This window comes from Phalacrocorax carbo, chromosome 25, assembly GCF_963921805.1.
Source record: "Phalacrocorax carbo chromosome 25, bPhaCar2.1, whole genome shotgun sequence".
Lineage (NCBI taxonomy): Eukaryota > Metazoa > Chordata > Aves > Suliformes > Phalacrocoracidae > Phalacrocorax > Phalacrocorax carbo.
Window position 1 is genome coordinate 2,985,469 of NC_087537.1, and position 12,184 is coordinate 2,997,652.

The 12,184-nt window shown below is 54.9% G+C and overlaps 1 protein-coding gene across 1 annotated transcript; it reads right to left on the reverse strand.

The window, feature by feature from the left end:
* Positions 1-5,450: 5,450 nt before the first annotated feature.
* On the reverse strand, positions 5,451-7,225 carry HOXB13 (homeobox B13). Its single transcript, XM_064473672.1, has 2 exons — positions 6,607-7,225; positions 5,451-5,710 (listed from the first exon to the last, which is right to left on the reverse strand). The coding sequence occupies exons 1-2, from the start codon at positions 7,223-7,225 to the stop codon at positions 5,451-5,453; spliced, it is 879 nt and encodes a 292-aa protein (XP_064329742.1).
* Positions 7,226-12,184: the final 4,959 nt, after the last annotated feature.

Sequence of the window (12,184 nt, forward strand, 5' to 3'; positions counted from 1 at the left end):
TATTCTGATAAATGGTCCCTGGAAGGTGACCCAGTTGCGATCTGGATTTAATCTTGCCACCACACACACCAAGTGTCCCGTCCCTCGGTGCCCCAGGCCCCCTTGCTAGCCTCATACCTATGCATCGGTCAGGAATTAATGGCATTAAAAAGCAACAGATCCTTTAATTCAGTTGCTTGATGCAACCAGAAATAAGCGCTGATGGGATTTCCTCTCCCTTCTCTGTGCAAAAAGCCCTGGAGTCTCAGAATCAGCAACACACTGATTTCACGTATTTCTTCATCAGGTAGTACCCTTCCTGTGGCCGCACAGAGAGGCTTCTTAAAAGCACGTGGGTGTATCCTCAACAACAACAACAATCTCTTTTAGCCTTGGGTGTTTAGGGGAAAATCCAACCCTACAGGTGCTGTAAAAAATATATCGAGCTGCAAATGAACGGGATGGGAGATACATGCCGGGTGAGCTCGGGTGCAGCAAAATGCAACCTCTTTCTAGGCAAAATTTTGCTTTAAAAGTGGTTTTCCCCTTCTCCCGCAGCCCGTCCTCGGGGCCGCAGCCGCTCCCGGCGGGTCGGGGTGCAGCCTCAGCCGGAGCAAAGGTTTGCAGGGCCGAAAAAATCCGGCTTTTCCCCCTCGATTCTCCGCCGGGCTCTGGTTTCTCCCCCTGCCCGGGCGAAAGCAGGAGGAATCGCCTCTTTCTTGCACTTTCTTGCACTCAAATTGATGCCGAAGAGGGTGATGAGGCTGAAGGATGCGGCGAAATGCAAATGGGCGGCCGCGGGTTGTTCATTTACTGTCCTGTAAGGAGGGGGGAAAAAAAGAAAAAAGAGAAGCGTTTAGCCATCAGAATAAAGACAAAACGGTGCTTGAAAGGAATTGAAAAGAGCCCCTTTTTCTCCGTCTTTTGGTTGCAACAGAAAATCGCGCACGGATCTATAGTGCGGATATTTCACAGTCTTACGGTGGACATTAACATTCAGCACACGGTCCTCTGCAGTAGGAATGAAATGGTTTTGAGTGTGAATGAACAAAAACCCATTAGAAACCCATGACTGTATTAAATTTCCACTCGGAAAATTGAAATATTTCTCACTTGGACGCTTACTTCTGTAGATCAGAGCAAAAACCCTAACGGGAGGAATGCTTTAGTTGCTGTTTAGGGGATATTTCATCCCAGTGGCACTTCCAGAGTGGCGTGAGACCCATCAATGGCGAGTCTGCTCACAAACAATAAACCTGTTTAATCTTTTTTTATTATTATTTTTAATTTTATAAAAAGCAATTAAGTCATCTAGCAGAGAAAGAGAACATCGATTCCCTTGGAAAATGAATTATATTTCGCCTTTGTAGACAGCGTAACACTAGAATATATTGAAAAGGCATTTCCCTGGCAGTGCTTTAGGGTAAGAAATTTCATTTTAAATTTACGGGATATAACTACAACGAGGAGCTTTCCTGTTCTGTTTGCAGGGCTAAGATGCCACGGTGCTGTACGGCAGCGCGCACTGAGACCCCATCACCGTAGTGTTTGAAAAAAAAATATTTAAAAAACTAAAAAGAAAGCGAGGCAGAGCTCCCTTTTATTTTGTGTTTTATTTTTGGACTCGGATTAGGAAACAAATGGAGCGAGGATGTAAAAAATGTACCTTTGATTCTGCTGAAGGAGAAGCAGGGAAGGACAGAGAGCGGTCTGAGTTCCCTGTTAATGGCATCCCGTCAAGATGCTTGTAAGACCCAAGAATGTTTACAACGTGGGCTCAAGTTCAATGACAAAATCCTTTGAAGGGGAAAGGGGAAAGAAAAAAAAAAGCAGCCCAGACACTTTGTGCAGTGGGCATGAACTTGAACAAAAGAAAGGAGTCAAAGGCTGGGGAAGGGGGGAGGCGTGAAGGAGGGACTCGGAGAGGTGTTCCCACTGCGCTGCTTCTGCCTTTTTTCAGTTCGTAGGTGGATCTTGGGTGCATTTTAGTTTGATTTAGGGGAAAAACAGGGGAGGGGAAGGAGAGGAGAGGAGAGGAGAGGAGAGGAGAGGAGAGGAGAGGAGAGGAGAGGAGAGGAGAGGAGAGGAGAGGAGAGGAGAGGAGAGGAGAGGAGAGGAGAGGAGAGGAGAGGAGAGGAGAGGAGAGAAGAGAAGAGAAGAGAAGAGAAGAGAAGAGAAGAGAAGAGAAGAGAAGAGAAGAGAAGAGAAGAGAAGAGAAGAGAAGAGAAGAGAAGAGAAGAGAAGAGAAGAGAAGAGAAGAGAAGGGATGCTGGTGCGGTGTGTGTCCCACCTCGGGCAGGGAGGCCCGCAGACGAAAGTGTCTCTCCAGTGACAGTTTTAAACTCAATTTTCTTACTAAAACCATACTAGACACCCCCCCGCCCCCAACCCATCGCCCACCCGGGACCTCCCAGGGCTGCTCTGCCCCGGGTTTGGGATGCTCTGCCCCGGGTTTTCTGAGTTTCAAGTTCAACGGCAAAGGGAGGGGGCGGGAGCCTTCACCTGGCCCGGCGCCCCCCGGCAGCGGCTCCTTCCCGGCGTTTTACGAGGATGTCGGGCCTTTCTCGCCCTTTGCTGAGGCCGCCGTGTAAAGGTTTTACAGCTCTCCCCGAGACTCTCCTCCTCCCCTTCCCATCTGCATTTTCCGCCTCGGATTCGGGGCTGGAGCTGAAGACAGGGACTGGGGGCGGGGGGGTGGGGTGTCACGTCTCCCAGTTTCAGCCCAGTTTCCCACTGGGGTTGGGGTCCTAACTGGGCTGTGGGTGTCTGGGGGATTCCAGCCGTTCCAGTGCGGGTTTGGGGACATCGGGGAAAGATCTCTAGACGGGTGGGGAAAAAGGATGGGAAAAAGAAACAGCTCATTAAAAGTATTAACTCTTAACGTGCCATAGAGGGGAGGTCTAAGAGGAGCATCCCTTTCCAAACCCGTAAACAGGCCAGTTTATTTTGAAGTCGCGCTCAGATACGGACCGTGGGAGACCACAACAGGATTTATTTTCTTTTACTGAATTATTTGTTTTGCTTTAGGGGGGACATCCGAGGGGCTTCCTCCTGTCGGGTAAAGCCGCTTCTGCTTTGCTGCCCCTACAGACCCACCGAAATCAGGGCGAGAAGGTTCCTTATTGGTAACACAGAGGGAAAGAAAGCGGATTTTGAGCTTTCCGTCCACATGCCCCTTCAGAAAAGCCACACAAACATTCCCAGCCGACGAGGCCGGCCGGTGCTGCCGGGGCTCGGGGCCGGGATCCTCCCTCCGGGCCAGAAATTAAGAAAATAAACCCGAATTGGTTCAAACCCGAGTAATTCAGAGCAGGATCCGGATTGGGAAGAGCAAAGTGTAACCGGTCCTTGCACGACAGCGCTGCCGCCGGGGGACCCGCCACCGCTGCCAGGGGCCGGAGGAGCGTGCCTTATAGGCGGGCAAGGGAACCTACAGGCGAGCGTTATAGGCGGGGGCAGGGACCTATAGCCCGCGCTGGGCCCGCACAGGCGGAGCTGCGCGGTTTCCTGTGCGCTTCTGCCCTCACACTGTCCGCACAGCCCCTTTTCCGCCTTTTTTGGGGGGCATTTTTTTTTTTTGGACCGTCGCGGAGCCTCCCCGCAGCCCCGACGGCTCCCCCCGCACGGGGCGGGATTTATTACGTCTACCCCACCGCCCCTGCTGTCGTCACCGATCGGAACGCTCAGCCCGAGCGTTATTGGCTGTCCCCCTCCCGGAGCTTCTGGCGTCACGCATGATGTCACGCGCGAGTGACGGCCGCCCAGGCGGGGAAAAGCTGCACCCCGGGGTGCCTCCGGCACCTACGGCAAAGAGCAGGGCGAAAATTTCTGGGGAAAGGGGGAAAAAAGGGGGAAAAACCCCGGGGAGACCGTGCCTGGCTCTGCTCCGCTCCCCGCCGGGAACCTGCTGGAAGCCAGAGCCCGCCCAAGCCTAAAATATTTAATAAATACGTCATTAAACAAGCACAAAATCGCTATTTCAAATGACCATTATTTAGGGCACGCTGCAGTTTAATGATTCGAATTTATAAAAGAAAGAAAAGGCGGGAGGGGGGATATCAAATTTTTTTGCTTGTGGAAACGGTGCTTTGGAGTTTATTTGCCCTTGGAGAGGCTTTTTGGGGGTTTACGGGCAGGTTTAAAGGCGACGCTGGTGCGGGGGCTCTGCGAGCCGAAACACCGAGATATTAAACAAAGAAATTGTGTTCATGGAATTTGGTTCGTGCCCCGAGCGCTCCCCTGCAGCTGGAAACAACCCGCAAAGAGCCGAGCAAAGCGCACGGTTGGGTGTATTTACTTTCACCCTATTTATTCGGTTGAAAAGGACGACGACGTTTCTTAATATTAACCAAGATCATGTAGAATTATACGGGGATTATCTCAGCACATGCTACGAAACGCATCACCATAATTCTGTATTAAAGAAGGAAAATGTGTGTACAAATACACTTATATCAGCACAAACGAAAGCGCCTATGGAATTATACGAATTGCATTTACCTGTACCAAAATATAGGCACGAACATACAAACAAGTATGTACGTACGCGTACAAACACGTGTATATACACCTTTATCTGAGTATATATTTATATCCACACATCCAGTACTATATTGCATGTATACGCGCATACGGCTGGGTAGCTGGGTATATATAAACACACGAACACAAATATCGTAGGGGATAAAAGGTAAAATACCGCGCATTGCTAAATATGTGCATGTGCATACGTATATGTATATTTTATATATAACCGCGCAGAAACGTAGGACTTGCCTTCATAAATGTGTGCCTACGGGTACCTATACGGCGTACGCATATACTGTACAGTCACGCAAACCCGCGCGTTTATGCAAACAATTCACGCGTGTTTCTGTGTAACACACCCGGGCTCGATTTATTCTCCCTCGGAGGCGCATTTTAATACTTCTGCCTGTAATTCCGCTTGTTTTTTGTTGTTGGTTTTGGGTTTTTTTTCCCGCTAGAAGTACGGCTTTTCGTTTCTAAAGACCGAATTCCCTCTGCCCACCCCCGCCCCCCCCCCGCTCCCGCCACACACGGCAGTTGCGTATTGGGGTTAATTAACGCAATTAGACAGTTTTTCTGGGTTGTTTTCTTTCTTTTTTTTAAAGCGCTCTGAGGATGCGGTTCGACCCGAAGCGGTGGGAAACGGAGGGAACACGACGCGGCGGCGGCGTTGTAAGGCAAGAGCAAACTGTCCAGGGTCCTCTGCGTGCAAAGCGGGCAGGGATGGGGCATCCTCCGAACTCGCCCCCCCATTTGCGGGGGGGGGTCTCACCCCGTGGGAGCGGTGCCCAGCGCCCCGCACCCCCCCGGGCGCCGCTCGCTCCCGCCGCTGCGGGTGCCGGAGCCCCCTCCCTCCCCCCCCGTAACCACCCCGGGGCGGGGGGTGTGGGGGTGCGGGGGGGTGTCAGGCGGGGATCCCTTCGGGGCTTGCGGTGGCCGCGTCCTCACGGGGTGCTGCTGCTGGTGGTTTTGATTTTGGCGACGACTTTTTTCTCTTTCACCCGCCTGTTCTGGAACCAGATGGTGATCTGCCGCTCCGTGAGGTTGGTGGCGGCGGAGATCTTCCTCCTCTTGTCGCGGGTGATGAACTTGCTGCTGGCGTACTCCTTCTCCAGCTCCTTCAGCTGCCCCTTGCTGTACGGGACCCTCTTCTTGCGGCCCCGGCGGAAGGAGCAGCCGTCGGGGGGCAGCTGCCCGCCGGGGTCTGGGCGTGGGGAGAGACGGGGCTGAGGGGGGACGGAGGCAGGGGGTCCGCACCCACCCTGCACCCACCACCCGCTGCGTTTCCTTGCAAGCAGCACCCTCTTTCTCTTCCCGACACCCCCCCCCCCCCCCATTTCTTCCCTCCAGCCTCCCTGACAGCGCTATTTAAAGATATTTAAGTTATTTATTCTCCCTATTGACATTTAAAGGTTGTTTTTCTTCCCGAATTTATTATTATATGGGCGGGGGTGGTGTGTGCGCGTGTGGAAATCCATGTATTGGCAAAACACCGACGCGGGTGACCCGCGCTAACACCCACGTACTCGCTCCGCGGTTTCAGCGTAGTCGAGTAGGGCCGGGGGCGAGTTCAGTCCTACCGGCGTGAGGGGGGGCATGGGGGGCGTGGGAAGGGTCCCTGTGTCCCCCCGACCCCTTTCACAGCCCTGCACGGTGGGGGCCATGCGAACCCCCCAACTCCCATTAAAGCAGCCCGGTCCCGGGGGCTGCGTGAGGGCTGGGGCGGGCCCGCAGCTGCCGGGATCGTGCCTGAACCCCGGTAGTATCATCGCCAGCTGAACCCCGACAGTATCGCCAGCTGAACCCCGACAGTATCGCCAGCTGAACCCCGACAGTATCGCCAGCTGAACCCCTGCTCGGCGGGCGGTGAGTTGCAAAAGGCAGCGTTAATTGAAATGTTGGTTGTTTTTTTTTTAAAGCCTACCTACAGGCTACTTCGGGCTGGCTCGCAAGCGGTACTGGGCGGCAAAGGCAGCTCCCCAGTAGATTATTTTAAGCTTTGGTCGCCTTAAACTTCCCAGTGAAGCCTCCCAGTCCACCTCCGCACGATGCACCCCCCTCCAGCCCCCTCCCAGCCCTCCCCCCCCACAGGCACTTTACCTGCAAAGGCGGATTTCAGGAGGTAGCCGGCCTGGCCCTGCTCTTTGGGGCAGCACATCTGGCTGCTCCAGCCCCCGCCCAGAGCCCACGGCTGATGGTAACCGTCCACGGGCAGCAGAGCTTCATGCCGGCTCTCCCCCGGGCCGCCCAGCCCCGGTACGACCGACACGTCCAGGTAACCGGCGACGGGCTGGTACGGGGTCCCGTAGCCGGGGTAGAAAGCGAACTCGGTGGGGCGGCTCTGGAAGTCCTCGCTGCCCGTGGGGGGGTCCAGGTATTTCTCGGCGGGGAAGGGTCCCGGGGCCGGGCCGGCTTTCAGGGAGCTGCGGGCGACGCGGCAGGAGTAGTAACCGCTGCCGAAGTAGCCGTAGGGCAGCGGGGCGGAGGCGGCGGGGCCCGGCGGGGCGGCGGGGGGCGGCGGCGGGGCGGCGGGGGGCGGCTTGGGCGGCTCGGCCGGACCCTCAGCCGGGTAACCGGGGTTCATCCCGGGGGGAGGCGAATGGGCACCCAGGGCCGGGGGGGGAGGGGGCAGCAGCCCCCTGCCCTGGCCGCCTGCGAAGCCGCCGGCTGCCAGGAGCCCCTCGAGGCCCGGGGGGCCGCGGGGCTCCGGGGGCTGCATGGGGGGCGGCGTGGGGGCCGGGGCATGGGGAGAGCCTGCTCGGCAGCACCCGGGCACTGCCCGAGGGGGGTCCCCGGATCTTTTTAAAAGGCTGCGAGCCGCCGAGAGCTGCCTTTCCCCGCCGGGCTGCCCTGACGCAACGGCCGGGGGCTGCCTCATTGGCTGCTGCTCGGGGGGAAAAGGACGGAGAAGGAGGAAAAAAAAAAAAAACCCCAACCCCCCACAAAAAACCCCTCCAGCCTCAATAAACCCCGGCTGCAGAAATTGCGAAAATACTTTTATTGCAGTGGGAGGAGGAGGGGGACCCCCCCGCACGTGACAGGCGGGGACGCGGGAGGCGCCTCTTGCGCTGCATCTTGCAAAAAAAGAGAAGAAAAATAAAAGGGGGGGGGGCGGGCAGAGGGGGGAAGGGACGGGGAGGGTGAGGGGAGGGAGGGGAAGGGGAGGGAAGATCACGAACGGCGCGGAGGAGCAGTCCCCGGTGGAAAAATCCGGCCTCAGATTAAAAACACTTTTTAATTTTTTTTTTCTTTTTTTTGCCGTGTGGCCCCTTCTTCCCACGCAGGGTCGGGGGCTTCTGTCCTGGGAAAAACCCGGCCCATCCCTAGGAGAGCTGGGGACCCCCTTCTGCCCCGGCCTTGCTCTCTGCCCCTGCTCGGGGGTCTCATCCCACGCACATCCTCGCACACCCCAGCTTTCAGCCGCAAAAGGCCGAAACCTTTATCCGTGGGGAGAGGGGCAGAGTATGGCCCTAGAAGCAAGGAGAAAGGGGGTCCCTCGTACCCCAAAAAATAGCTGCAAAGCGGGGGGGGACACAGACAATCTGCTTTACACCGCTATTCCCACGCACGGCACTGGCCTGGCCCTAGGCCGGGTCTGCAGGTCGGGGTGGATCCCGGCAAAGCAGGCTCCCAAAGGGAAAGAGGGGGTGGGAAAATAATAGAGTTGTTTTGGGGTCCAGGAGCAGTAGCAGACAGGTGGGGAGAGAGGCAGGAGGGGGGAAGGACAGACGGACGTGGCGATGAGGGATTACATCGGTCTGGAAGAGTTTGGGGTAGATGCACTGAGGCCTGGGCGTATGTGCATGCTGAGAAATGATTCAGGTACCCACATTTTTAATCGTCTGTGCACATGGTACGAACACACGCAGCCGCGTTTTTCTCTCCTTTTTCTCTCTGCTTGTCCCCCAAAGGCCTTGTCTGAGGAAAAGCTTGGCTGGAATTTCCCCAAAGGCAGCTCGAGATCAGGCCTTGTTTCCTCTGTGCAGAGAAATGGAGAGATTTCTGCTCTCCGACTATCAAATCGCAATAAATATTCTTCTGCCACGTCTTTGGGCCACCAAAGCAACGACCCATCCGCCCAGAGGAGCCGCGACAGCGGGGACAGGAATCGCCACACAAACTGAGGTTAAAAGCGATGATTGCGGAGCTCGCCCAGACGGGGAGAAGCCCCCTTTTGCTGCCGGGGGGCAGCTCCCCCCTCCCCAAAACAGGGCTCCGTCCAGCTCCGCACGGCTGCAGGGGCTTTGCCCCGAGCTGCCTCGGCGGGATCCGCTCCTGCAGCCCGTCCTTTCTCCCAGGGAAAGAAAGAAACCGCATCGTGAAGCTGTGTCTGTGCTTCTCGGCCCTTTTCGTCCGCTAAAAATCCCGGAGTTTCACCGAAGCCGCTGAATTTTTTTTTTTTAGAACAAAAATTTTTAAATCCCGGTGTTTTTAGCCTTCACCTTTCCGATTTAAAAGCTTCTTTCTTCCCCTTCCGTAGTTTAACGACTGCACTCCTTCTTTGATGCCCTTCTAATCCCCCCCCCGCTCCTGCCCTCTCCCTTTTGCTCCGCACCAGCCCATAACCCGGGCCTTGGGGCCGCAGCTCCCCCGCGTCTCACCCTGCTTCCTTCACAGAAAGGTCGGGCTTAATCCGGAGGTCAAGGCCAAGTTGAAAGTTAAAAGCCTGTTGACTTCGGGGCTTCGCTGCGGCGGCGGCCGTCGGGGCTGCCCCGGCCGCGCCGCCCCACGGAGCCCCCACGGTCGCGGGGGGAGAGCTCGGTCCCCGCGGCCGCTTGGCAGGGAGAAGCTCCCGAGGTGTCCCGGGTGGAGGCTGGAGCGGGATCCGCGGACAGAGCGACTTGCTGCAGATTTTCCTGGTAGTTCGTGTCACTTTATTCCCCTTTTTTATTAATATTATTATTTTTTTAAAATCCAAACGGAAAAAAAAAAAAAGAAAAAAAAGAGGAGGGGACCCAGGGGCAGCAGCGCCCGCCAGCCCAGCGCGCACAGACACCCGATAAACCGGCGTACGGAACCTCCGATTTATGGAAATCCGATTTTATCCCGTCTCCCATGGAGTCCTCGGGTGTGTCGGTGCGTGGGGGCCCCGCAGCCGCCCCTCCGCCCCCCGCGAGCGCTGCCCCGGCAGGAGCAGCGGCGGGCAGGAATTCACCTTTTTCACCCCCCAAAAACCCCCTGCATTTCGGCTCATTTATTCAGAGGCGTTACCGGTTTCCGAAACTGCAGCGCACCTCGTGCTTTTAAGACCCCGCTTCTCTTCGGTTCATCTTTGTAATATGTTCGGAAATTTTCGAGCCGGCTTTACCGTGGAAATAATTTAAAATGCGGCTTCCAAACTGGTATTAAGGTTTCCGTTCTTTGACAATTTTACGGAGAAAATTTCAGTGTAATATTTAAGGTCACAATAAAGCAAGAGGAACGGGGTTATTTAAAGGGGAAAAAAACCTCACCCGGATTTCTTTTACTAGTTGTTCTCTGTGATCGGGCTTAAAATTATCAAATGTGCTTATTAGTTTGCAACTATTCTTTTGTTATATTCTCGACAGCATCCATTTAGTATTTTTACCATTTGGAATTCTAAAAACCTGGGGAATAACTTTTTACTAGTCTGTGATATTTTTTTTTTAAGCAATTGCATTTGAGGCCGTCGTTACAAAATATAAGGGGAAAAAAGCTCAGACCCAACCCAAACCCCAAAGCAGTTTGAAGGGGCGGGGGGAAAAATGGAACTACTTAAAGGCTTAACGTTTGGAAATAATCAATTGTTGGAAAAATGAATTCTGGGTCTGGAAGGGAGCCCAGCTCTTTGGTTTCTGATTTTGGCAATATTTCTGGGAAGAAAAAAATCAAATAAAGGCAAACATTTTGATCTTTTATTTCTTTTTTGTTTCTCCCTTCACCGCCGGCCCCTCCTTTCCCACCCCACAGGCATCCCCGGAAGCCCCGGGGATGTAGGTGCGAATATTTCTCTCCCTGATGCCTGGAGGGCCAGAATCTGTACTTTATAGCGCATTTCTCGTGGATCCTTTGAACAAATCAGCTGGCATGGGAACAGAGAGCATGGCCTGACTTCTCTTTGCTCTTTTTATCCCCGCTCCGTGCTGAAGCCCCGGCGCCACGATCACTCCAGCGCCCTTCTGACCCCACACACACACTTTTTGGGAGTGAAACGTGGGGTGATTTCAAACTCGGGGTGTTTTTTTTTTAACCTGGTTCTTGCCATCCCTGCACCTCCCAGGTTTCCTCTCCCCTCCCTGGGCTTGACTGGAGGCTCCTTCCCTGCCTTTTAGTTTCCCTTTGAGAAACTGGGAGGGCCGAGCTCCACCTCAGACCACTCACCTCTTGTTCCTGGGCTGTCCAACCTGAAACCTCCAGATTGAATCTCTCCCTCCTGTTCACCAAAATGGAAAATGAAATCTCCTGGTGGCTCCCCAAAGGCCGCAGCTGCCTGTGCCCCGCGTTCCCAACCCCAAACCCCACCACTCCCTCTGAAAACACCCCTCCATGAGCCCCCTTCCCACCTCCTGCAGCCTCCCCCAGCCCGAGTTCCTTCGCCAGGGAGGCTGAAACTTCAAAGGGGACCAACCCTGACCCCACTCCTGCCTTTGGGAGAGGAAGAAGAGTGGTGGGAGCCAGCAATGCCTTTACCCACAGAGCAGAAGCCTGGGGGAAGCGGAGGGGATGTGGCCTGGGTGCAGCTTATAGAGCAAAAGCTCCTGCCTGGGAGCAAAGAGACGAAATACAAACGTATTATACGTTTGTGTTTTATCTCTCTGCCTACTGCAGATAGAGATGCTTGCACATCCTCAACCTGGAAACAGCCACATAAATGCCACCGGGTGTCCCTGCTTGTGGTGGCTTTTCATACAATCCAGCTCTTCAAACGCCCTTTCTTTAAACACAGCGAAACGGGCCTCTCTGCACAGCCCCTCCACACAGCCCAATTCGTGTGTGCGTGTGCATCGTGCGCTGGGGCTGTGCATCCCACCCAGCCAGAGCAGCCCTCTCGCCCGAGCACATTTCCCCGTCGGCGCCGAGCCCGGCAGCGTGCGCCCATCGCTGCACGCACCAGGGACTAACTCTGTGTTCCCCGAGTTCCTGCTCAGCTAAAGCAATTTATTTCAGCTGTTGTGGGAGAAAAGGGGAGTTACTTCGTGCGTGGCTTTTAAACCCTGCTTCTGATGTTTAATTTGGTAGGAGCCATCGGGATCCTTTGCGCTTCCCTGCTGCTCCCTCCGCTGCTGGTGGGAGCCTGCAGCCAGGTGTGGGTCCCGCAGGCAGCCTGCAAGAGGGCAGAGCTTGACCACATGCATGGAGGTCCTGGAGTTGAGCCACGTTTTTGGTGGAATTAGGAAGATTTTTGAGGCCTATTCTCAAAAATGTGCCCTGCAGGGGGTGAATCTGGTGGTATCCAGCCAGGGCAGGAGCAGCTTTCCCATACAAGGCGTGTCACTGCTGGGTACCCAGGGCATGGGGCAGCCTGAGGTGGGAACCAGAGAAATCCCTTTCCCTCGTATCATAAACCTAAAGGCAAGACTATAGACTGGACCATGCCTGTGCTCCAGCACAGCTCCGCTGTGCTCCAAGGGTTGTTGCTCTCTTCTGGTATCTCTGGTAGATCAGAGATTTCCCCCTAGGGCAGAAATCCAACCATAAGACCTTTGTCTTTTTAAGA